The sequence below is a fragment of the Aquarana catesbeiana genome, linkage group LG03, assembly GCF_042186555.1.
Source record: "Aquarana catesbeiana isolate 2022-GZ linkage group LG03, ASM4218655v1, whole genome shotgun sequence".
Lineage (NCBI taxonomy): Eukaryota > Metazoa > Chordata > Amphibia > Anura > Ranidae > Aquarana > Aquarana catesbeiana.
Window position 1 is genome coordinate 341,896,441 of NC_133326.1, and position 25,939 is coordinate 341,922,379.

The 25,939-nt window shown below is 44.4% G+C and overlaps 1 protein-coding gene across 1 annotated transcript in view; it reads right to left on the bottom strand.

Moving 5' to 3' along the window:
• Positions 1–25,939, bottom strand: part of ARHGEF37 (Rho guanine nucleotide exchange factor 37) — a 178,272-nt gene that overhangs the window by 22,573 nt on the left and 129,760 nt on the right. The window contains exons 13-14 of the mRNA XM_073620564.1: positions 24,937–25,132; positions 2,674–2,855 (exon numbers count right to left, since the gene is read on the bottom strand). Coding sequence (XP_073476665.1) covers positions 2,674–2,855; positions 24,937–25,132 — 378 coding nt within the window. The remainder of the gene's footprint in view (positions 1–2,673; positions 2,856–24,936; positions 25,133–25,939) is intronic.

A 25,939-nucleotide genomic window follows, 5' to 3' on the forward strand; every position in this document is an offset into this window, starting at 1 on the left:
CATTTCCACAGGTTTTGATCATTTTTTCAGAGGTGGTTCCAAGGCTGAGGTGGTTGGAATCACCTTCTCTGAGGCCTCCCGAGAAAATTAGAGGGGGGGGTAAACAGGGCTGTGGAAAAAATTATTAATTCCATTGGAGAAATTTCTTTCAGACACATAGAGAAATTTTATACAGAGATGATAGAATACACCCGACTGACATAGGGCTGGATATTTTTTATATGGATTTGCAAAGTTGTGTTATAGGGTTTTTGTGACAGGCGGGTGTAGTTCCGCCTGTCTTCTGGGGAGTTTAAAGTTTTTAATTATTTATGATACAGCTTGAGCCATGGTGGCTAAGCTGTTTTTGAGTGTGTAATTTCTTGCAATGTTACTTAACCCTTTCATGACTAAGTCTATTTCTGACATTTGGTTGACATTAAATTTTTTGCTAGAAAATTACTTAGAGCCCCCAAACATTATATATATATATATATTTAGCAGAGAATCTAGAGAATAAAATGGCGATTGTTGCAATATTTTATGTCACACGTTATTTGTGCAGCGGTGTTTTAAACGCAACTTTTTGGGAAAGGGGACACTTTCACGAATTTTAAAAAAACGAAACACTAAAATTGGCCCAATTTTTTTGTATAATGTGAAAGATGATGTTACGCCGAGTAAGTAGATACCAAACATGTCACGCTTTATAATTGCACGCACGGAATGGCGACAAACTACGGTAGGGTAAAAATCTCCATAGGCGACGCTTTAAATTTTTTTACGGTTACCAGGTTAGAGTTACAGAGGAGGTCTAGTCCTAGAATTATTGTTCTCACTCTGACAATCGCGGCGATACCTCACATGTGTGCTTTGAACACCGTTTATATGACGTGACTTCCGTATACGTTTTCTTTGCTGCGAAAGCTCGCGGGGATGGGGGCGCGTTAAAAAAATAATTTTTTTGTGATTTTTTTTTTTGAATTTTATATTATTAAATTGTGTTTAAAAAAATGGATCACTTTTATTGCTGTCACAAGGGATGTAAACATCCCTTGTGACAGTAATAGGTGGTGACAGGTACTCTTTATGGGGAGATCGGGGGTCTAAAAGACCTCCAATCCCTCCTTTGCACTTCAAAGTATTCAGAGCGCCGTTTTCAGCGATTCTGAATACTGTATTTTTTTTTTTTAAACTGGCGTCATTGGCAGCAGAGTAAACAGGTCGTGATTTTGCTTCCGTGTTTACAAACAGGAGACTGGAACAAAGCCGTTTCCGGCTTCGTGCCGGTCTGTCCTTAGCTGCCGCAAGTGGCGGATTGTGGATCGGTTCTCCCGGTGGGACGGGAGGGCCGATCAGAGCGGCGGGAGGCGGCGACATCCCCTCCCGCTCTTCCAGGATAACAATCGAGCGGCTTTCAGCTGCATCAGTTGTTATCCCTGGAAAGCCAATCGCCCGCTCTAAAAAACGGTACTGGGATGATGCCTGCAGCTGTGGGCATCATCCCGGTATAACCCCCGAAAGCCGAGGCCACACATCTGCGCACGCTCGGCGGGAAGGGGTTAATTACTCTAGATATATTAGCTTTTAAACCAACAATAAACGCCAGTGGCCAGTTATTATCCAAGCTTTGTGTCTGGTGTATTCTATTTTGGCAAGCTGCCTGCCTGTCTGTTGTCCCATGGGATGAAAATGAAAACAGTACGTGCTATATTATGCATATTCAGGTTATTATAGCACTGTAGAAGAAAATCATTAAATAACTGCATTTTTATATCTACCTTGAGTTCAGCCTTAATATTATATCATAATAGTTTAAGATCAGCTGTCAAGACCAAATTCAGTTGTCCTTGGCAGATCTACCATTCACTCCCTGGTCTCATTCACACCTGTTCAAGGCCTGTTCACTCTAATGTAATTTCTCCTGCATCTGCCACTGTGCTGCATTGCACGACAATAGAAATCACATTACTCTCTACGGTGCCCGTTCACATCCATGCAACATGAGGCATCATGATTTTTTTAAATTGCGTCGATGCTTCTTTTGGTGTAGCATGGCCCCATAGACTTCAATGGGAGTGCATGAAAAACGCAATTGTTTTTGTTGCATTTTATGGCAGGATTTGTGTTTAACAACCAGTCTCCTCCTCCTACACAAAAAAAGCATGAAGCATGAAAATGCATCATAAATGCGTGTGAAAAAAGGCACTACAGAAAATCACTGAAAAACACATAATTATGTAACAGCACTAGTGTGGACCTAGGATAAGTAATCACTTTGGATGGATAGCAAATCTAAAAATGTCACATCTATTGAAAGTCTAGGAAGGAGACCTGTGCAATACAAACAATAAAATATATCATCTAAAGCCAAAAATTGTATACTTGTCTCCATTTATATGTGCAATGGCCTACTGTTATGCCACACTTGTTGGTCAGTTCTCCAGTCAGTTGTAAATTATTATTTTTTAGACAGCAATCCTGCATCAGCCAATAACTCTTCTATGTAGGAACAATAATAGGTTCTTCTCCCGCAGCAGCATTTTTTAACTAGGACCTATAGCTCTCTATTCTGGATTACACGTTTCCATGATAAATGTGGTAATACAGTTCCTACAGTTCCACATCATTTTTTGCAGAGATTCTCATCTGACTTTTTACAAAATTGCTGTGTGGTGTGCTTTAAATTCTTACCTGAAATGTTTCAGTGGTGTCCAGGTACCCTGGAGAGGTTGGATAGGGTTGAACTTGAGATGTAAGTGAAGTTCTCCTCCCTTCAACAGTCTTGTTTGGCTCAGGGGAAACACTTGTGCGAGATGGACTCTGTGCCACCTGGTAGGGCTGAAGTTTGCTGCTCGGTACATATCCACGAGATGCTATCAGAAATAAAATTAAACAATAGACAAAATTAAAATGAGCTGTGATACAAACAGATTGCATACAGTGCCTTGAAAAAGTATTCATACCCCTTGACATTTTCCATATTTTGTCATGTTACAACCATTAACATTGGGATGTTATGTAATAGACCAACACAAAGTGGTGTATAATTGTGAAGTGGAAAGAAAATGATAAATGGCTTTCAAAATTATTTACAAATAATGACCTGAAAAGTGTGGCGTGCATTTGTTACATAGTTACATAGTAGGTGAGGTTGAAAAAAGGACACAAGTACAACCTATGTGTGTGATTATAAGTCAGTATTACCTTGTATATCCCTGTATGTTGCAGTCGTTCAGGTGCTTATCTAATAGTTGTTGTATTCAGCCCCTTTACACTGATACCCCTAACTAAAATCTAGTGGAACCAATTGCCTTCAGAAGTTGCCTAATTAGTAAATAGAGTCCACCTGTGTGTAATTTAATCTCAGTATAAATACCGCTGTTCTGTGAAGCCCTCTGAGGTTTGTTAGAGAACAAACAGCATCATGAAAGCCAATGAACACACCAGACAGGTCAGGGATATAGTTGTGGAGAAGTTTAAAGCAGGGTTAGGTTATAAAAAAACATCCCAAGCTTTGAACATCTCACGGGCAATGTTCAATTTATCATTCGAAAATGGATAGAGTATGGCACAACTGCAAACCCACCAGGACATGGCCATCCACCTAAACTGATAGGTGGGGCAAGGACAGCACTAATCAGAGAAGCAGCCAAGAGGCTCATGGTAACTCTGGAGGAGCTGCAGAGATCCACAGCTCAGGTAGGAGAATCTGTCCACAGGACAACTATTAGTCGTGCACTCCACAAATCTGGCCTTTATGGATGATTGGAAAGAAGAAAGCCATTGTTGAAAGAAAACCATAAGAAGTCCCATTTGCAATTTGCGAGAAGCCATGTGGGGGACAAAGCAAACATGTGGAAGATGGTGCACTGGTCAGATGAGACCAACATTTAACTTTTTGGCCTAAAAGCAAAACGTTATGTGTGGTGGAAAACTAACACTGCATATCACCCTTAACACACCATCCCCACTGTGAAACATGGTGGTGGCAGCATCATGTTGTGGGGATGCTTTTCTTCAGCAGGGACAGGGAAGCTGGTCAGATTGATGGGAAGATGGATGGAGCCAAATACAGAGCAATCTTAGAAGAAAATCTGTTATGCCGCGTACACATGATCGCACATTCCGACAACAAAATCCATGTTTTTTTTCCGATGGATGTTGGCTCAAACTTGTCTTGCATACACATGGTCACACAAATCTTGTCGTAAATTCTGATCGCCAAGAACGCGTTGACGTACAACACGTACGAGGAGCCAAGAAAAATGAAGTTCAATAACCAGTGTGGCTCTTCTGCTTGATTCTGAGCATGCGTGGAACTTTGTGCGTCGGAATTGTGTACACACGATCGGAATTTACAACAACAGATTTTGTTGTCGGAAAATTTGAGATCCAGATCTCAAATTTTGTTTGTCGAAAATTCCGACGGAAAATATCTGATGGAGCCTACACACGGTCAGAGTTTCCGACAACAGGCTCCCATCGAACATTTCCCATCGGAAAATCCAACCGTGTGTACGCGGCATTAGAGTCTGCAAATGACTTGAGGCTGGGGCAGAGGTTCACCTTCCAACAGGACAATGACCCTAAACATAGCCAGAGCTACAATGGAATGGTTAGATCAAAGCATATTCATGTGTTAGAATGGCCCAGTCAAAGTCCAGACCTAAATCCAATTGAGAATCTGTGGCAAGACTTGAAAATTGCTATTTCCCAGACACTCTCCATCCAATTTGACAGGGCTTGAGCTATTTTGCTAAGAAGAATGGGCACAAATGTCACTCTCTAGATGTGCAAAGCTGGTAGAGACACACCAAAAAAGACTTGAAGCGAAAAAGTGATTCTACAAAGTATTGACTCAGGGGGACTAAATACATTTGCACGCCACACTTTTCACATATTTGTAAAAAGATTTGAAAACCATTTATCAGTTTCCTTCCACTTCACAATTATGTGCCACTTTGTGTTGGTCTATCACATAAAATCCTAATAAAAAACATTTAAGTTTTTGGTTGTAAGATGACAAAATGTGGAAAATTTCAAGGGGTATGAATACTTTTTCAAGGCACTGTAGTCCCTGTCACTTTTGCTGGCCATCCTGGTTGGCATGTAATTATGAAGAATATTAGAAATTGTTTTTATTATAGTGGTGCTTAGTATGAGCAAAATTTGCTCCGGCTGTGAGTCATAAATGTGCAAATAGGGACAACCTAAAAATAATAGTAATACCGTATATACTTGAGTATAAGCTGACTTTTTTTGGCACATTTTTTTTGTGCTGAAAGTGCCCCCCTCGGCTTATACTCGAGTCACTGCCATCTCTGCATACCTGATCAGCCCGTGTCATGCTCAGACGGCAGCCGACCAGTGTAAAAAAGTCGCGCCTCCTCCTCGTCCTCTTTCGTGATAGGGGAACACTCAGTTTCCCAGCAGTGAGTCACTGTTCAGTGTTCTGCCCATCACGGACGTCCTCTCGTCCTCATCCCACGGACGAGGACGAGAGGATGTCCGTGATAGGCGGAACACTAAATACTGACTGCTGGAAACTGGGTGTTCCGCCTGGACAAGGATGAGGAGGAGACGCGGCTTTTGTACACTGGATGGCCGCCGTCTGACTGCATGACACGGGCTGATCAGGTAGACACAAGGAGGCTGCAATGGACACAGGGATGCATGTAATGGACACAGGAAGGCTGCAATGGACACAGGGATGCAGGTAATGGACACAGGAAGGCTGCAATGGACACAGGGAGGCTGCAATGGACACAGTGAAAAGCATGTAATGGACACAGGAAGGCTGCAATTAACACAGGGATGCAGGTAATGGACACAGGAAGGCTGCAATGGACACAGGGATGCAGGTAATGGACACGGGGGGCTGCAGCGGACACAGTGAAAGCATGTAATGGACACAGGAAGGCTGCAATGGACACAGGGATGCAGGTAATGGACACAGGGAGGCTGCAATGGACACAGGGAGGCTGCAATGGACACAGGGATTCAGGTAATGGACACAGGGAGGCTGCAATGGACACGGGGGGCTGCAATGGACATGGGGGGCTGCAATGGACACAGGAAAGCTGCAATGGACACAGGGAGGCTGCAATGGATACAGGGATGCAGGTAATGGACACAGGGATGTAGGTAATGGACACAGGGATGCAGGTAATGGACACAGGGAGGCTGCAATGGACACAGGGAGGCTTCAGTGGACACAGGAAGGCTGCAGTGGACACAGTGAAAGCATGTAATGGACACAGGAAGGCTGCAATGGACACGGGGGGGGGGCTGCAATGGACACGGGGGGCTGCAATGGACACAGGAAGGCTGCAATGGACACAGTGAAAGCATGTAATGGACACAGGAAGGCTGCAATGGACACGGGGGGGGGGCTGCAATGGACACGGGGGGCTGCAATGGACACAGGAAGGCTGCAATGGACACAGGGAAAGCATGCAATGGACACAGGGAGGCTGCAATGGACACAGGGAAAGCATGCAATGGACACAGGGAGGTATGCAATGGACACAGTGAGGCATGCAGCTGCAGATGGGCATTGTTGACCCTCTTTTTCCACTTACAGTAGCTGCTGCATTTCTCACCCTTGGCTTATACTCGAGTCAATATGTTTTCTCAATTTTTTGTGGTAAATTAGGTGCCTCGGCTTATATTTGGGGACGGCTTATACTCGAGTATATAGGGTACTCCTTTAGGATCTCTATGGCCATATCTTACTGTTATGCTGAATGGGGTAGAAGAAAGTAAACTTTGTTTTAACCCCTGATTCACAGCCATGCAAATGAGCAAATACACATATGAAGTCAGTTCAACTGGTTTTATACAGTATCTCACAAAAGTGAGTACACCCCTCACATTTTTGTAAATATTTTTTTATATCTTTTCATATCTTTTCATGTGACAACACTGAAGAAATGACACTTTGCTACAATGTAAAGTAGTGAGTGTACAGCTTGTATAACAGTGTGAATTTGCCGTCTCCTCAAAATAACTCAACACACAGCCATTAATGTCTAAACGTCTGGCAACCCCTAAGTACACCCTTAAATGTCCAAATTGGGCCTAATTAGCCATTTTCCCTCCCCGGTGTCATGTGAATTGTTAGTGTTACAAGGTCTTAGGCTGGGTTCACACTATCTTCGCATGCGGCTCACCTGAAACGGACCAAAACACGCACAGGGCTCCTGTGCAAATTCGCACTAGTGTCGCAGTGGAGATATGTGGACCGGCTCCATAGAGAGTCGATCAAAATCTCCTGCTATTGAGAATTGGATGCGTCCAATTCGCAATGGCATGAACACAGTCTCAGGTGTGAATGGGGAGCAGGTTGTTAAATTTGGTGTTATCGCTCTCACTCTCTCATACTGGTCACTGGAAGTTCAACATGGCCCCTCAAGGCAAAGAACTCTCTGAGGATCTGAAAAAAAGAATTGTTGCTCTACATAAAGATGGCCTAGGCCAGGGATCTCCAAACTATGGCGATCCAGCTGTTGCAGAACTACATGTCCCATGAGGCATTGTAAAACTGACATTTGCAGACATGACTAGGCATGATGGGAATTGTAGTTCCTGAACAACTGGAGGGCCATAGTTTGGAGACTCCTGGCCTAGGCTAAAAGAAGATTGCTAACACCCTGAAACTGAGCTGCAGCACGGTGGCCAAGACCATACAGCGGTTTAACAGGACAGGTTCCACTCAGAACAGGCCTCACCATGATCGATCAAAGAAGTTGAGTGCACGTGCTCAGCATCATATCCAGAGGTTGTCTTTGGGAAATAGACGTATGAGTGCTGCCAGCATTGCTGCAGAGGTTGAAGGGGTGGGAGGTCAGCCTGTCAGTGCTCAGACCATGCGCTGCATACTGCATCAAATTGGTCTGCATGGCTGTCATCCCAGAAAGGGAATCTTCTAAAGATGATGCACAAGAAAGCCCGCAAACAGTTTGCTGAAGACATGCAGACTAAGGACATGGATTACTGGAACCATGTCCTTTGGTCTGATGAGACCAAGATAAACATCTTTGGTTCAGATGGTGTCAAGCGTGTGTGGCAGCTACCAGGTGAGGAGTACAAAGACAAGTGGGTCTGGGGCTCCATGACTGCTGCCAGCACTGGGGAGCTACAGTTCATTGAGGGAACCATGAATGCCAAAATGTACTGTGACATACTGAAGCAGAGCATGATCCCCTCCCTTCGGAGACTGGGCAGCATTTCAACATAACTACCCCAAACACACCTCCGAGACGACCACTGCCTTGCTAAAGAAGCTGAGATTAAAGGTGATGGACTGGCTAAGCATGTCTCCAGACCTAAACTCTATTGAGCATCTGTGGGGCATCCTCAAATGGAAGGTGGAGGAGCACAAGGTCTCTTATGCAGCGTACACACGGTCGGACTTTTCGACTGGACTTGTCCGACGGACGCCGATGGACCAAATCCGCCGGACAATCCGATCGTGTGTGGGCTTCACCGGACCTTCAGCGGACTTTTCCAGTCGCAAATCTGACGGACTTTAGATTTGGAACATGCTTCAAATCTTTACGTCGTAACTCCGCCGGACCCAAAAATCCGCTCGTCTGTATGCTAGTCCGACGGACAAAAACCGACGCTAGGGCAGCTATTGGCTACTGGCTATCAACTTCCTTATTTTAGTCCGGTGTACGTCAACACGTACAAATCCGTCGGACTTTGGTGTGATTGTGTGTAGGCAAGTCCGTTCGTTAAAAAGTCTGTCGAAAGTCCGTCAAAAGTCAGTTGAAAGTCCGCTGGAAAGTCTGTCGGACCAGTCCGGTCGAAAAGTCCGCCCGTGTGTACGCGGCCTTACATCTACCAGCTCCATGATGGTGAACTCCATGCCCAAGAGGGTTAAGGCAGTGCTGGAAAATAATGGTGGCCACACACAATATTGACAATTTGCCTTTAGTAAATTAACCCTAGTGACTCAGAAAAGGAGAGCCACAGTATTAGCCTACATATACTGAGCAAAATTATAAACGCAACACTTTTGTGTTTGCCCCTATTTATCATGAGCTGAACTTAAAGATCTATGACTTTTTCTATGTTCACAAAAGGCCTATTTCTCTCAAATATTGTTCACAAATTTGTCTAAATCTGTGTTAGTTAGCACTTCTCCTTTGCCAAAATAATCCATCCACCTCACAGGTGTGGCATATTCAGATGCTGATTAGACTGCATGATTACTGCACAGGTGTGCCTTAGGTTGGCCACAATAAAAGGCCACTCTAAAATGTGCAGTTTTACTGTATTGGGGTGGGGGGTCCAGGGGGTCTGAAAACCAGTCACTATCTGGTGTGACCCCCATTTGCCTCACACAGTGCAGCACATCCCCTTCACATAAAGTTGATAAGGTTGTTGATTGTGGCCTGCAGAATGTTGGTCCATTCCTCTTCAACGACTGTGCGAAGTTGCTGGATATTGGCAGGAACTGTAACACGCTGTCCTATACACCGATCCAGGGTATCTCAAACATGTTCAATGGGTGACATGTCCGGTGAGTATGCTGGCCATGCAAGAACTGGGATGTTTTCAGATTCCAGGAATTGTGTACAGATCCTTTTTAACATGGGGTCGTGCATTATCATGCTGCAACATGAGGTGATGGCCATGGGTGAATGGCACAACAATGGGCCTCAGGATCCCATCACGGTATCTCTGTGCATTAAAAATGCCATCAATAAAATGCACCTGTGTTCGTTGTCCATTGCATATGCCTGCCCATACCATAACCCCACCACCACCATGGGCCACTCGATCCACAACGTTGACATTAGCAAACCGCTCAACCACACAACGCCATACCCGCTGTCTGCCATCTTCCTTGTACAGTGATAACCGGAATTCATCCGTGAAGAGAACACCTCTCCAAAGTGTCAGACTCCATCGAATGTGAGCATTTGCCCACTCAAGACGGTTGTGACAACGAACTGCAGTCAGGTTGAGACCCCGATGAGGACGACGAGCACGCAGATGAGCTTCCCTGAGAGTTTCTGACAGTTTGTGCAGAAATTCTTTGGTTATGCAAACCGATTGTTGCAGCAGCTGTCCAGGTGGCTGGTCTCAGACGATCTTGGAGGTGAAGATGCTGGATGTGGAGGTCCTGGGCTGGTGTGGATACACGTGGTCTGCGGTTGTGAGGCCTGTTGGATGTACTGCCAAATTCTCTGAAATGCCTTTGGAGACGGCTTATGATAGAGAAATGAACATTCAATTCAAGGGCAATGGCTCTGGTGGATATCCCTACAGTCAGCATGCCAATTGCATGCTCCCCCAAAACTTACGACCTCTGTGGCATTGTGCTGTGTGATAAAACTGCACATTTTAGAGTGGCCTTTTATTGTGGCCAGCCTAAGCCACACCTGTGCAATAATCATGCTGTCTAATCAGCATCTGGATATTCCACACCTGTGGGGTGGATGGATTATCTTGGCAAAGAAGAAGTGCTCACTAACACAGATTTAGATAGATTTGTGAACAATATTTGAGAGAAATAGGCCTTTTATGTACATAGAAAAAGTCGTAGATCTTTGTGTTCAGCTCATGATAAATAGGGACAAATACAAAAGTGTTGCGTTTATAATTTTGCTCAGTATATGTAGGCTAATACTGTGGCTCTCCTTTTCTGAGTCACTAGGGTTAATTTACTAAAGGCAAATTGGCTATTCACTTTGCAAGGGAAGTTGCATTTTGCATTCAAATTTTCCCTTAAGTTGTGATGAAATTTAACTTTCCCAATCACATACAAGGGAAAAAACAGCATTTGTGCTTGAACATGAATGGATGATTGGATGATGGAGGTCAGCAGAGCTTACCTTCATTCACTAAGCTCTGGGGAAAATTCCCAAGCAAAGTGTAACTTTGCTTGAGAATTGAACAGCCAATTTGCATTTAGTAAATCACCCCACTGTCTCAAACAACATGTGAAGTCAGAACCCCTTGATCTGTATACTTTATCTGAGTTAGCATTTGAAGCCACTGGATTAGAATGACAGGAAACCAGTATTTTCAGATGCAGTGGTCACCATGGCAGCCTCCACAGTTATAGCAACACAGGTGTCTTTTTGAGTTATTCTAGCAAAACACTTTTACTTTTTTACACTTTCAGTTTGCATGTATGCATGTTTGTAGTTACAGAGAAGAGAGAGGGACAGTAGAAACACATCCCCTGCATTAGTCAATATGTGGGACAAACAGCAGTTGGCAGAGGAATCCAACATGACCAGTAGGTTTTTCCTGTAAGGCTGCTGCAATTCACTTTCAATTAAATCATTTTTGCCTGTTTCATTTGAACATAGACGAATGAGTCTACAATCCAATTTCCATCTTTGGGCATTGTGGGTACCCTGCCTTAAACCCCAAAAGCAAACATCTATTATATTGCAGCTTACCAATTCTTAGAGGTGATGGCTGCGTTACTTTTCTTTTTAAGGCTTTCTTTTTTTTTTCACTTTTCATCTGGTGATCTGGCCAGTAAATCTATTGTTTTTCATCAGAACAAGCTGTCCAGCAAATGTAGGTGTTAAAGTATTGAGCAGGGGTGCTTACAATGGTCAGCCTTTATTTATTTATATAAAACCTTTAACCCAAAATGAAAAAAAACATCTGTTGTTGTAACTGCTTGTGTAACTGAAGTGGGAGCTGGAGTTTGGCTTCAATGTGTTAGCGTATCTAAATCTGCTAGTGCTCTTAACACTCCCCTTCCCCAGACTGAGAATGCAATTGTCCAAAGATGACCCTGTGCTCCTTCATTCACAGTGGGGGCACTCTAATACAAGAGGTGTGTTGCTGGGGAAAAAAAAAAAGAAATCCAATGCAGCCACCACATCTAATGATTGGTAAGCTGTAAGATATTTCATTTGTGGTTTTGGGTTTATTACTGCTTTCAAGCAGAGCTACCCCCAAATGGGGATGTTCCACTTTAAGGCCTCCTCCCTGTCTCCTGTTTGTGAAATGGAACTTTTGGGGAGGAGGGGGGAGCGGGTACCAAAATTTTTACAGGTACCTGCTTCCACTTCCACTCCAATTGCCTTAGGCGATCGGAAGCAAAAGTTCTCCTCCCCCCCTCCCTCCCGAAGTCTTCTGGAACACATAACAGGTCACAGAAGACTTCAGGACCAGTCACAGATCACAGAGCCGCTCGCGCATGCGCAGTGGGCACCTATCTGTGAAGCTGCAAGCTGTCACAGCCGGGTGCCCATAGTGAAGATGCTGACACCGCCGAGGGAGAACACTGGGAGAAAATGGCTGGGATGAGTACACCGCTGGAATGTAGGACAGGTGAGTTTGACTGTTTATTAAAAGTCCACAGGTACAGTTTTTGTAGCTGCTGACTTTTAATTTTAACTGAGGAGAAAGGAGTTCCGCTTTAAGCTTAAGTGTCCCTACCTACATTTGACATTTTTGCAGCATTTTGTTTTCTGTGTTCATTGGATTCTCCCAAGCTTAGCACATTGAATATTTTCTGCATGCTGCTGTTGAGTGGCCTTTCCTGTGAGGAACCCTTCCTAGTGTTTCACAGAAATAAGATTATCCTTCAGCCAAAGTCCTTTTTTTTCCCCAAGGTGGATTCCTCCTTCCACCTTAACCAGGGCATTTCACTTTCCTCCTTATGTCCTGTACCATAGCATTTCAGGGATAACAGGGATAACATTTCTTCCCACTGTATAGATGTGGTAGGCACTGTCAAGTTTTTCTCTGAGCCACAGCTTTATTTGGACTATCAGATTCCCTCTTTGTTCCACCATTGTAAAAAATAGGTGTAGCGCTTAAAATCATATGCAAGTAGGTGTAGCGCAAGTAAAATCATATGTATCATAGTAGGAAAATGTTCCAAACATAAGTAAAAGTGGAGCCAATCAGAGCCATCACCACCAAGGAGAAAAAAAAGCTTCTATTGGACGGAATCCACCATGGAGGGAACTTCAGAAGGAAATAGAAAACCCATCACCATCACCCAAACTAACTGACCCTTACCATCAGTGTATGGGTTATACACATAATATGTAACCAAATGATGAAAACGATCATCCCAGAATCAGGAGCGATCCTCTGCTCATGCAATCCCAAAGCATCCCTCTCCCTCTGGACCAGATGGGAAATCCTAGGAGACCCTCCTCAAAACAGGATAAAGTACCAGGTGCATTCCAATAGGCACATGGTAGCTCGAGAATCATGTGCATGTAAGGAGTATAAAAGGAACGCTCATTGGTCAAACTTCTTAACAAGGTGTATTTATTGTAGTAAAACAAACTCACATTTAATGAGAAATACGAAGGCAATATGAAGCAACCAGCGCTTCTAACCATCAAGATGGCCACCATGTCTCTGTCCAACCACGTCCAGCATCACTCGTCTGACGTCGCCCAACGTTTCGTTATCAACATGCGTCTATGAATATTTTGTGTCTGAAGCCTCAGTCCTCAGGAAGCGATTCCTGGATAGAGGATATGCTGCAGGTGTTCTAGACGCGGCTTTTGATTTTGCAATGGAAAAAAACAGGGATGATCTGTTGATTACCAAAACTAAAGTCCAAGATGATTCCTTTAAATTTTCCTTTATCACTATTTTTTCTTTGTCAGTATTATTTTCCTTTGTCAGCATTATGATATCCAAAAAATAATACAAAGAAATTGGAAAGTTTTGAAAGGTGAGAGTTTTGGGTCCTAACCTGCCTGATCTACCCTGTATAGTTTATAGAAGAGCCCCCCCACATTGGGACTACAGATTGCTCCCAATGTGGTTGATCCACCCAAGCAGGTGTCCTTCTTTCAAGACATGGGAGGTTTCTTCCCATGTAGGAGATGTCCAATTTGCAAGTTGAATAGCAATAAAAGCAGAAAAACAGATTTGTTTCAATCGACTTCCACACATGAATCTTTTCCAATAAAATCTTTCATTATGTGCACTACTAAATATGTAGTGTACATCATCAAGTGCCCTTGCGGGTAACAGTATATAGGGCGTACAATCCGCAAATTACAGGTTAGGCTAAGTGAGCATGTGGATAACATCAAAAGAGGTTTCCCGAAGCATAGCTTGTCCAAACATTATGCTCTAAAACATGATTGTAACCCAAATGGTACTATCTTTTTGGGGACTGATACATTTTCAGGACATTGGGGGGGAAGCAATATGGTCAGAGGGGTCTCTCAATTGGAGACCAAGTGGATTTACCAGGCTCGGGTCTATTTTCCCTACGGAATGAACATCGAATGGGATCTGAATGCTTTTATTAATAATAGCTAGACTTGGTACTAATATTTTTAATCATTGTTTTTTGTTTTGAAATCACATTTGAGAACTATGAAGGAAAATCCTTTTTGTTCTTTTATGCTTCAGCATAATGCCACTATTTTTTTAATTTGTTTTTACATAAGTTTTGTATGTGCAATACTTGGATTGTAGTTTGCTATTTAACCACAAGATGTCGCCGCCTCCTACAACCACTATAAGTCAGTTTATGCATTTTAATCAATGGCCACTCGCATTATTGTTTTATATTTGATTTCGTTTTTTTTTGGTTAGCCGATTATATATAAGAAATTTACAATTTGATTTTAATCATTGTTTTCTTTATTGAAAATTTCTAGTTGCTAATTATAAACTAGAGTTTTCTGAGATGTGTTGGTTCCGGTTTCGTAAGTTTCACACTTCCGGGCTATGAAACACATCCAATTTCTGCCTGCCAAGTGTTTCTGCTCTTATAAATAAACGTCCTTACGCGTCATAACCATTCCCCTGAAGACGCATGTTGATGACGAAACGTTGGGCGACGTCAGATGAGTGATGCTGGACGTGGTTGGATGGAGACACGGCGGCCATCTTGATGGTTAGAAGCCCTGGTCGCTTCATATTGCCTTTGTATTTCTCATTAAATGTGAGTTTGTTTTACTTATTCCTACAATAAATACACCTTGTTAAGAAGTTTGCACAATGAGCGTTCCTTTTATACTCCTTACATGCACATGATTCTTGAGCTACCATACGCCCATTGGAACGCACCTGGTACTTTATCCTGTTTTGAGGAGGGTCTCCTAGGATTTCCCATCTGGTCCAGAGGGAGAGGGATGCTTTGGGATTGCATGAGCAGAGGATTGCTCCTGATTCTGGTTACATATTATGTGTATAACCCATACACTGATGGTAAGGGTCAGTTAGTTTGGGTGATGGTGATGGGTTTTCTATTTCCTTCTGAAGTTCCCTCCATGGTGGATTCCGTCCAATAGAAGCTTTTTTTCTCCTTGGTGGCAATGGCTCTGATTGGCTCCACTTTTACTTATGTTTGGAACATTTTCCTACTATGAACTTTGCATATGATTTTAAGCGCTACACCCTTTTTTACATTAAGCTAATTGTTTCCAGCAATTTAGTGTTAGCTGCTTTTGTTATATTTATTTGTTTGTATATTTAGCGCAACAGATTTGTGTTTTTATTTTTGTTCCACCATTGCCAGGTGGATTAGGCAAGTCATCTCTTGAGTCTACAGTCTGAAGGATATAGTTCTGTGGCAGAGTGTTGCCCTGCCAGGGTCTAGAAAAAGGTTGTGACCCAGAATTCTCAACCAGGCGGGTTGAGGGGCTCCAGGGAGCTTGTGTTATGGAGAGGAAACTGGCTTTTCAGTTTGGTCAGTGTTTCCTAAAGTTGGTTTTGGGACCTGGAGCCTGGAAATTTCTAAGCGATCCGGGTGCGATGAAATCTCTAATCCTGGGTCCAGGTATTCAGAACAGCCAGAAAACGAATTGGTCAGGTGTTTGCTGGGCAATTAGAAATGGCCTGTCCATAATTCTGGGCTCCACCCCAGCAGCCAGTAAGTCTGGTCCAGGAGTCAGGAGTGCTTCACGTGGGTGCAATTGCAGCAAAAGGCTGCTAGCTCTGTGCACTGAGTTGGTGAGTGACTAGTCTGTGGGAGACAGACAGAGGCCTAAAGTGTAAGGCCAGAGCAGGTGTACTGCAAGTGCAAGCCAGAATGGCTGAGTGAGCCTTTGTTTTGAAGCAAGAGTGAAATGCTGAAAACCCCTGTGAAGGAAACTCATGTTTTGTGTTTGCTGAGCTTTCTTTTAAAATAAAAATGGGCAAGCAAAGCCATTAAAAAAAAAAGAAACAGTGAGTGGCGGTGTTCTTGAAAGCTCTACATTTAAAGCTAGTTCTCATAGTTCTTCCATTTCTTGTTAAAACACACTCTACCCGCTCTGTCAGTGCTTCATGGGCTTTTTAGCATCAGTTTCCCAGATTTGCAAGGCTGTCACCTGGTCTTCTGTATCTATGTTTAAGTTTTACCACGTGGATAGTTAGACCTCTTCCGATGCCAGTTTGCGGTGTAAGGTGCTTCATGCTGCTCTCTAAGTTTCAGTGGCTGCCTGCTACCCCGTTTTCTCATCTGTTTTATGTTCCTGTTAGTGTTTGTTGCTGTGCTGCTCACCCCCCAGGTTGCATCACTTTTGGACATCCCAATCATCTACTGCTGTGGCCAAAAGTTTTGAGAATGACACAAATATACATTTTCACAAAGTCTGCTGCTTTTAGATCTTTTTGTCAGATGTTATTATTGTATACTGAAGTATAATTGCAAGCATTTTGTGTCAAAGGCTTTTAATGACAACTACATTAAGTATTTGCAGTGTTGACCCTTCTTTTTCAAGACCTCTGCAATTTACCCTGGCATGCTGTCAATCAACTTCTGGGCCACATCCTGACTGATGGCAGCCCATTCCTGAATAATCAATGCTTGGAGTTTGTCAGAATTTATGGGGGTTTTGTTCTCCCACCTCTTGAGGATTGACCACAAATTATCAGTGGAATTAGTGTCTGGGAAGTTTCCTGGCCATGGACCCAAAATGTCAATGTTTTGCTCCCCAAGCCACTTAGTTATCACTTTTTCCTTATGGCAAGGTGCTCTATCATGCTGGAAAAGGCATTGTTCATCATCAAACTGGATGGTTGGGAGAAGTTTCTCTCAGGGGATGCTTTTGTATCATTCTTTATTTATGGCCGTGTTTGTGAGTGAGCCCACTCCCTTGGCTGAGAAGCAACCCCACACCTGAATGGTCTCAGAATGCTTTACTGTTAGCCTGACAAAAGACTAATGGTAGCGCTCACCTTTTCTTCTCTGGACAATGTTTTTTCCAGATGCCCCAAACAATCAGAAAGGGCCTGCTGCCATTCCTGCCATCAGAGAAAATGATTTACCCCAGTCCTCAGCAGTCCAATCCCTGTACCTATTGCAGAATATCAGTCTGTCCCTGATGTTTTCCCTGGAGAGAAGTGGCTTCTTTGTTGCCCTTCTTGACATTGGGCCATCCTTCAAAAGTCTTCGTCTCACTGTGCATGCAGATGTACTCACACCTGCCTGCTGCCATTCCTGAGCAAGCTCTGCACTGGTGGTGCCCTGATCCTGCAGCTGAATCAAATGTAGGAGACATTCCTAGCGCTTGCTGGACTTTCTTGGATGCCCTGAAGCCTTCTTCACAAGTGCAGTGGAAATGTTTTTTATGGGATTTAGTTAATTTTCATGGCAAAGGGGGACTTTGCAATTAATTGCAATTCAGCTGATCACTCTTTATAACATTCTGGATTATATGCAAATTGTCATCATAAAAACTGAGCCAGCAGACTTTGTGAAAATTAACATTTGTGTCATTCTCAAAGCTTTTGGCCACGGCTGTACATCATATTCCTGTGTACTGTAATGTACAGTTAGGAAAATAAAACTGAGGGTGGTTAGGGCTGTGTTAACAGTTGGTTTGCCAGTGTCCAAGCACCTAATGGGAGCTGCATAACCCAATCATCTAAGACTCTGGTCCTGTCCCATGGAATCTACTCTAAGAAAATAATTTTACATGTTGGTCAAAAATCCTATTAGCTTAACTGTAAAGATTCAATTCAGAGCTTTCATTGTTGCTTGTTTCTTGGGGATGTTAAAAGTGACAGTGTTGACACTGTGGGTCATGCTGACATTCCTGTCGCACTCAGCACTTACTCTGACCTTTATCAATATAACTGGCTTATAAATTAGACCCCAGTGCCAGATATGCCTGACCTTCTCTTGTGTCAGCTCTTTGTGTCATCTGGCAGGTATCTGTTAGGGGCAGGCAGCCACGGACAACGGCATAAAAATATACTTGAACTGAACTGTGTTGTACTATTAAAAATGGTTAAAAAGGTAACAACGTCTGCTTAGTTTGTTCATAATTGAAAGGTATAAATCACATGTGGTGTGAACTAAGGAAACTAACTATGCGTTTGATAAATCAATTATACAGGTCAAGATCATATACAAGAATTACTGTGAAAAATAAAGGTCAACCAAAACAGTTGAAGAGGACTAGTCTGTGAACAAAAAACGGAGTTACTTACCGGTAACATCCTTTTCCAGGAATCTTTCAGGACAGCACCATAGAGAGACACCGGCTCCTCCCCTCTTAGGAAACACCGCCTTCCAATTCGATATTTAAATCTCATCCTCCCACCGGCCCCTCAGTTCTTCAAGAGTTCCTCCGGCCAGCTGGGGAGACACAAGAATACGTCATACAAATCTTTATCTTACCTGACGCCCTCATACGATGAGTTCTCATAGACAATCAATAACCTGGGTGGGTACTAGTGCTGTCCTGAAAGATTCCTGGAAAAGGATGTTACCGGTAAGTAACTCCGTTTTTCCCCATTCATCTTTCAGGACAGCACCATAGAGAGGATAAGCGAGCACCTTACCTTAGGGAGGGACTACTGCCTGCAGCACCTTACGCCCAAAAGCTTGGTCTTTGGCTGAAAGCAGGTCCAATCTGTAATGCTTCACAAACGTGGAAAAACTGGACCACGTTGCTGCCCTACAGATCTGCTCCGGAGAAGCACCAGCCCACTCTGCTTGAGAAGTTGCCACTGCCCTGGTGGAATGTGCTTTAATACCCTCCGGGGGTTCCAACCCACCGATTACATAGGCCTGGCTAATGGCCAACCTTAACCATCTGGCTATTGATCGTTTAGAGGCTTTAAACCCTTTCCTAGCCCCTGAAAATAATACAAAAAAAGAATCAGATTTCCTAAACTGTTTTGTACTATCTAAGTACTGAAGGACGCACCTTCTAACGTCCAGTTTGTGAAAAACATGCTTCTGTTCCCTCACAGGATTTGAACAGAAGGTAGGTAAAATAATTTCTTGCCCCCTATGAAAACTAGAGGCCACTTTTGGCAAAAAGGCCGGATCCGTTTTAAAAATCAAACGGTCCGGAAAAACCTGAAAAAAAGGCGCCCTAATAGAAAGGGCTTCGAGTTCACTCACTCTCCTTGCTGTGGTGATCGCCACCAAAAACACCGTTTTGAGGGTGATCAACTTCAAGGTACAAGATTCCAATGGCTCAAAAGGATCCCCTGTAAGAGCCTGTAAAACTAAAGAAAGATCCCACACTGGGAAAGGAGAAATTTTAACTGGCCTCTGTCTGCCTAAAGCTCTAAAAAACCTAGCTACCCAAGGATCTATAGCTAGCGGCTTTTCCAGGAATACGCTTAGTGCCGACACCTGTCCTTTCAAGGTGCTAAGGGCTAATCCTTTGTCCGCTCCTGCCTGCAGAAATTCTAATACCGCTACAGAACTTCGTACATCGAAGGAGCTTTCTGTGCACCAACTATTAAAGCGTTTCCACACCTTTAGGTAAATGGCTTGCGTCTCTCTTTTCCTGCAATTTAGGAGAGTTGTCACTAGCCGATCCAAGAAACCTTTGCCCTTCAGCAATTCTTCCTCAGTAGCCACGCTGCGAGGTTCCATCGCTCCACCTGAGGGCAACAGATTGGACCCTGAGAAAGAAGATCCTCCTGGATAGGCAGAATCCAGGGAGGTTCCACTATCAGACTCTTCAAGAGAGAGAACCACGGCCTCCTTGGCCAGTGTGGTGCTATCAGAATGAGGGTTGTGTCTTCTGACCGAAATTTTCTCAAAACTGCTGGAATCATTACGGGAGGGGGGAAGGCATAACGCTTTGAGAAACGCCAGCTCTGAGCTAGTGCATCCACCCCGGCTGCTCCGTCCCATCTGTTTAGGGAAAAGAACAGACAAGCATTTGTATTCGCCTTTGAGGCGAAGAGATCCACAGAGGGGACCCCCCACTTCCGAGTAATCATCTCGAAGATGTCCTGGTTCAAGACCCAGTCGCCTTCCTTCAGCATTTTTCTGCTCAGAAAATCTGCCACTTGGTTCTGCTCCCCCTTCAGATGTATTGCAGAAAGAGAGAGAATGTTCCCTTCGGCCCACCTGAGGATGGATTCTGCCAGACCCCACAAGGCTCTGCTCCTGGTTCCCCCTTGCCTGTTGATGTAGGCCACTGCTGATGAGTTGTCCGAACGGACCCTCACATGCTGTCCCAGGAGTTCTCTCTGAAAAGCTCTGAGAGCCAACTCTATTGCTCTCAGTTCCCTCCAGTTCGAGGACTTCTTTGCGTCTTCTTTTTCCCAGGTGCCTTGCATCACCTTGGAATCTAGGTGTGCTCCCCACCCTGTGCCGCTTGCATCGGTCGTAACCGTTCTGGACACTGGAAGGACCCATTCCAGGCCCTGTGAGAGATTGGACCCTTTCCTCCACCACCAGAGGGACCTCTTGACCTGACTTGGCACAGATATAAGGGAGTCCAGAGACGCTGGACTGTGGTCCCAGACACTCAGAATAAACAGCTGTAGGGGGCGAAAGTGCAGCCCTGCCCACTGAACTGCCGGAAGCGTGGCAGTCAGTAAGCCCAATGCTGACATTGCTTTTCTTACTGAGATCTGACTGCTGCCCTGGAGCAGTAATATTGCTCTGTCCACCTTCTGGATTTTTTCTACTGGAAGGAACACTTTTTGTTTTGTCGAATCCAATACATAGCCCAGGAAGGTGACCTTTTGGGCCGGAACCAAACTGGATTTTTCCAGGTTCAAGAGCCACCCCAAGCTTTCTAAGCTGTCTCTTGCTACCTGAAGATCCTGGGACAACTGCTCCGGGGAAAGAGCAAACAGGAGTAGGTCGTCTAGGTATGCGACTACAGAGATGCCTCTGAGCCGCAAGAAAGCCAGGACCTCCACCATCACTTTGGTGAAGATGCGGGGGGAAGAGGATAGTCCAAAGGGGAGTGCTCTGAACTGTAGATGAAACGTTCCTTCCCCGGTTTTCACCGCTAGCCTGAAAAACCTCTGGTAACTTTCTGCGATTGGAATGTGCAGATAAGCGTCCTTTAAGACTATTGACGCCATGAAGCAATTTGGGGGAAGAAGCGCTTTCACCGAATAGATAGAATCCATCCGGAATTTCCTGTAGGTAATTGCGACATTCAGAGGCTTCAGATTCATGATAAGCCTGAATTTTCCCGAAGGCTTGCGGACCACAAAGATGTGGGAGTAAAAGCCTCTGCCTGTCTCCTCTACAGGAACCCTCACTATCACCTCTTGTTCCTCTAACTCCTGTAGGGAGGATAGAAGAGCTGACGATTTCTCTGTGGCACACTTTGGCAGCTCAGTGACCAGAAGTCTGTGCTGAGGAGGTTCAGAGAACTCTAGCTGGTAACCTCTTCTTATGATCCCTAACACAAACTGGTTGGAGGTGATCATCTCCCACTGTGGGAGGAAGGCCCCCAATCTTCCTCCCACCGTGATTACCCCGTCATTGGGTCTTCTTGGGCTGTTCAGGAGGGCGAAAAATCGCCCCTCCCCGCCCCTTGCCCTTCTGCCCCCAAGCTTTTTTCTGCCGCTCACCTTTTGGGGCTTCGAACTTTCTCTAAAGGCGAAACTTTCTTTTAGCCTGCTCCCCAAACTTCTTTTTAATGGGAAAGGCCTTTTTCTTATCGGCTGTCCGATCCAAAACGGTCTCCAACCCTGGACCAAACGAGAGATCCCCTGTGAGTGGGATTCCACATAGTTTAACTTTAGACGCGCTGTCTCCTTGCCACGTCTTAAGCCATAAAGCCCTTCGAGCTGAGTTAGTGAGGGCTGAAGACCTTGCGGACATGCGCACTGATTCGGCGGAAGCGTCCGCAATATACACTACACCCTTAAGTAGCATGGGGAAGGAAGCCAAAATAGTCTCTTTTGGCGTTCCTGCCTCAATGTGCGCTTTTATTTGAGTAAGCCAATATTCCATGTTGCGGGCCACTACTGTGACCGCCATGGCAGGCTTAAGGTTTCCCTGTGAGGAATCCCAGGACTTCTTCAAGAGAGAGTCCATCCTTCTGTCCATGGGGTCTGCAAGAACTCCCATGTCCTCGAAGGCCAGATCTGTTTGCCTGGAAACTTGAGAAAAAGCAGCATCCAGCCTAGGGGTCTTATTCCAGACTAGAGACTCCCCTTCTGCAAAAGGAAACCTTCGCTTCAAAGCCCTTGAAAAGAAAGGTTTTCTCTCGGGATCTTTCCATTCATTCTTTATGGCCTCAACCAATACATCATGGACTGGGAAATTCCTCCTTTTTTGTTCCCCAAGACCTTTGTACATTTGGTCATGGAGCGATAACACCTTCTTTTCTTCCTGAATTCCCAAAGTGGTGTGAATAGCTCCCAAGAGCTCCTCCACTTCGTACAGGGAAAGCTTATAGCGAGAGGTTTTTGTGGATTCCCCATCCACCTCCTCCACATCCGATTCCCTTTGAGAATCCGAAGCGGTGCTATCTGGCTCCTCCTCAATTTCCACTCTGGAGCCCTCTGGTCTCTCTCCACTAACAGAGGGAGTATCCACTGGGCTAGGTGCAACACTCTGCTGCACTGGTAAAGGACTGCTTTGGGCTTGCGGCAACTGGAAGCTAGAAAAGAGTGCTTTAAAGGACTGAAAGGTGCTAGAAAGCTCCTTGACGGATGCAGCAAGATCTGTACCCTGTTCTGCTGCCTGTTCCCTGACTAATCCATCAATGCACTCCTTGCAAAGTGCCTTGGTCCAGGATTCCCCCATACTAACTCTACAAGAGGGGCATTTTTTCTTTGAACCATGGGGCGACTTGCTTTTCTCTGTGGCTTTCTGAAAAAGAAAGAGAGCGAGAATCGCCATAAATGCCCAATCCCACCAGTGCTTTACAGAGAGCCACCAGGAGTGCCCCCCCCCCAGGACCAACCACCACCAGGGTCCCAGACACACTCCCCTTCCCCCCCGACCACCAGTGAGGGGAGAACACCCGTGAAGCTATCGGGATTAGGTAAGGGAACACCATCCCAGGGTTCCACTTACCTTAGCATGGCTGTTGCTACTGTCTCCTGGAGCAGTTCTAGAGACCTCTGTCTCCGACATGTCCGCTGAGGATGGTGGTCGAACGCTTCCCCCGACCGCTGACTCTACAGCAAACAAGAAGGTCGCACCAGCCGAGCGCTCGGTCCGTTTTCTCTCCCCGCGTCCGGAACCAGAAGACGCGGAATCGTCGGAAATGCCCGCCCTCGCCGGAACTGACGTCACCCGTCATCCGACCCGGCCATAGAGCTTCAAACGCTGGCTGCTTTGGACAAACAGGAAAGCTCAGGCACTTCCCACAGCGCCCCCCTGGGCAGAAGAAACGCGGACCTCCTCAGCTGTCCCTTTCCTCAAGAGAGGCTGAGGCGCGCCAATTCAGTTTTTAAAACACAGGTAAGTATGGCTTCCCCAGCCTTTACCTGCTGAATAAAAAAACAAAATAGTAGAGGGAAAGAGCTAGAGAGACCCGACTCCCCCTCTTCCTCAGAAAGATTGTTTGGCTTCAGCCTCCCTGACTGATCCGCCACGGCTCCCAAGCAGTGTCTCCCCACCAGAGGAAACACCTGAACTGAGGGGCCGGTGGGAGGATGAGATTTAAATATCGAATTGGAAGGCGGTGTTTCCTAAGAGGGGAGGAGCCGGTGTCTCTCTATGGTGCTGTCCTGAAAGATGAATGGGGAAAATTTGAAAGCTAGCCTCAGTCCCACTCTCAGTAGCCTTTAACAGTGAACAAAAACAGTTAAACCAATACTTATTCAGTACTCGGTACTTACATAGTCTGTGGTCAACAATCCTGAAAATTCTTCACTCCATTCTCAAGAGAATGGTATTTGCTATAAATGGTCAGATACCCCAAAGCATTTCTCACTATTTTTCTTCAGCTGTTTCTGCCAGTTCATTTTTACACACGCCAATCAAGCTCTCCTCCAAACTTTACTGAGATCCTTCTGTTAGATCTTCATGTACAGAACATCACACAGAATTTCATGTATATTGTGACTATCCTGTTTGCATATACATATCCGTCATATCACATCTGACTCTTAGCACCATGTCTGATACGCTCAAGGGACTTGGGAACGGGATGCAGAATGTGATAACACATGTGCATGGCCAATGTGTACACACATAATAAAATTACCTTTTAATTATGTGATAATGAAGTAACTAATGAAGTTTGCTGATAAAAATGACAATGTGTACCTATCGTTACCTTATATAAGGAAATGTCATTAGTTGCTCAACTGTCCATCAGTTATGTTTGATAGTCACATTCCTTTTTAAAATCATATGTTTTCTCTAAAATTGAAGCCCATATGTAAATCTGAATTCCTACCTTGTCACTTAGAATGCAAGCTGCTTGACATTTATGTATGTTGAGGTGGGGTGCTAACAGAACAAGGTTTTGTGTAAAAGATCAGTGCATAACTTTGATACAATTGCAGAATTTTTATGGAATGCTGCCCAGCTTTTCAAAAATATACAGTATTACAGCTCTACAGTGAACTGTAATTGGGAGCTCCGATGCCAAGACAACTGAGAAGCCAGTGCATGACTTACTGTGCCCCCATTTATTCCAAAGTGATGCACATTTCTTGGGCTGAACCATCAGTTTATCTGTAGAGAAGTCCCTTTTTTGCAATGATGACCCTACATCTTTGTGAATTTATAAGCTTGGTACAGTCAACAAAGTTGTTTCCACTGTCTGAGTGAAATGTTTCACTATGACTTATGTTTGTTCATAGTATAGTATATACCTCCTGTGTCGACCAGCCATCGGTTTCTGTTTCCTCTTGTATCAGCAAGCTGGATGACTGCCACCACATCACCACGACTGAGGCTTATCTCCATTTCCCTACTGCTTGCAAAACTGCTTACTACTTGGTAGAGCTTTTCAGCCTTGTAGCGTTGCAATAACTGTTGGATTTGGCGTTCCGTGGCTGGAGTGTACTCCTAATACAGGAAAGGAAGTAGAAGTAGGATACAGTAGACACTGATCATACAACTCCAAACATTTGCAAAATTGGTACATTTCAGAATGTAATAAGCAATTCTAGAAATCATGTGAAAGCATTCGGTGAGCTGCTAATACTGAAGTGACAAAGCAACAGTCAGATAAGTTACTGACTTTTGTGTAATCTCCAGCAGTATAAGCACACATGGATGCATAGTCAGTAGGAGAGCAGTAGGAAAGTGATTGGTTAAGCCTATATAAAAAAGACATACTTTTCTTCATACATACCGGATAGTAGCACTGATAAGGGGCCCAGAAGCACAGTGGGCTTAGCACAGATACTAAGAGCGACAGTAATTGTAAATTAATTAGGGGAAAAGTGGGATTACACTTATGGACTTTTAGAAAGTATAATAAAATGAAAGCCTAAATTTACCTAAAAACAAAATAAGTACATGGGGCGTTACTTACCTGCAATGTGTTCCTTGTGCTTCTGTCTTCTAGTTCTGTAATAATCTTCCTCTTCCACTGCCCCTCCTCACCCCCACCACTGTAAACATCCAGTGCAATGGCAGTGAATAGAACTGAGAAGTTGTCCCAGGCTCTCAAGAGTGCCCAACTATGCCTGGCCCTTCTGCCTAGCTACTCCTTTCTTAGCAGCTGAAGCACAACGAACATCTTTCACTGGATGTAAGTAATGTCGTTTGTGCTGATTTTTTTTTTTTTTTAAGTAAGAACTTAGGTTTTAAGTAAATATAATTAGGAAAAAGTTGCAATACATGTTTCAAATTACATTAAACATTCCT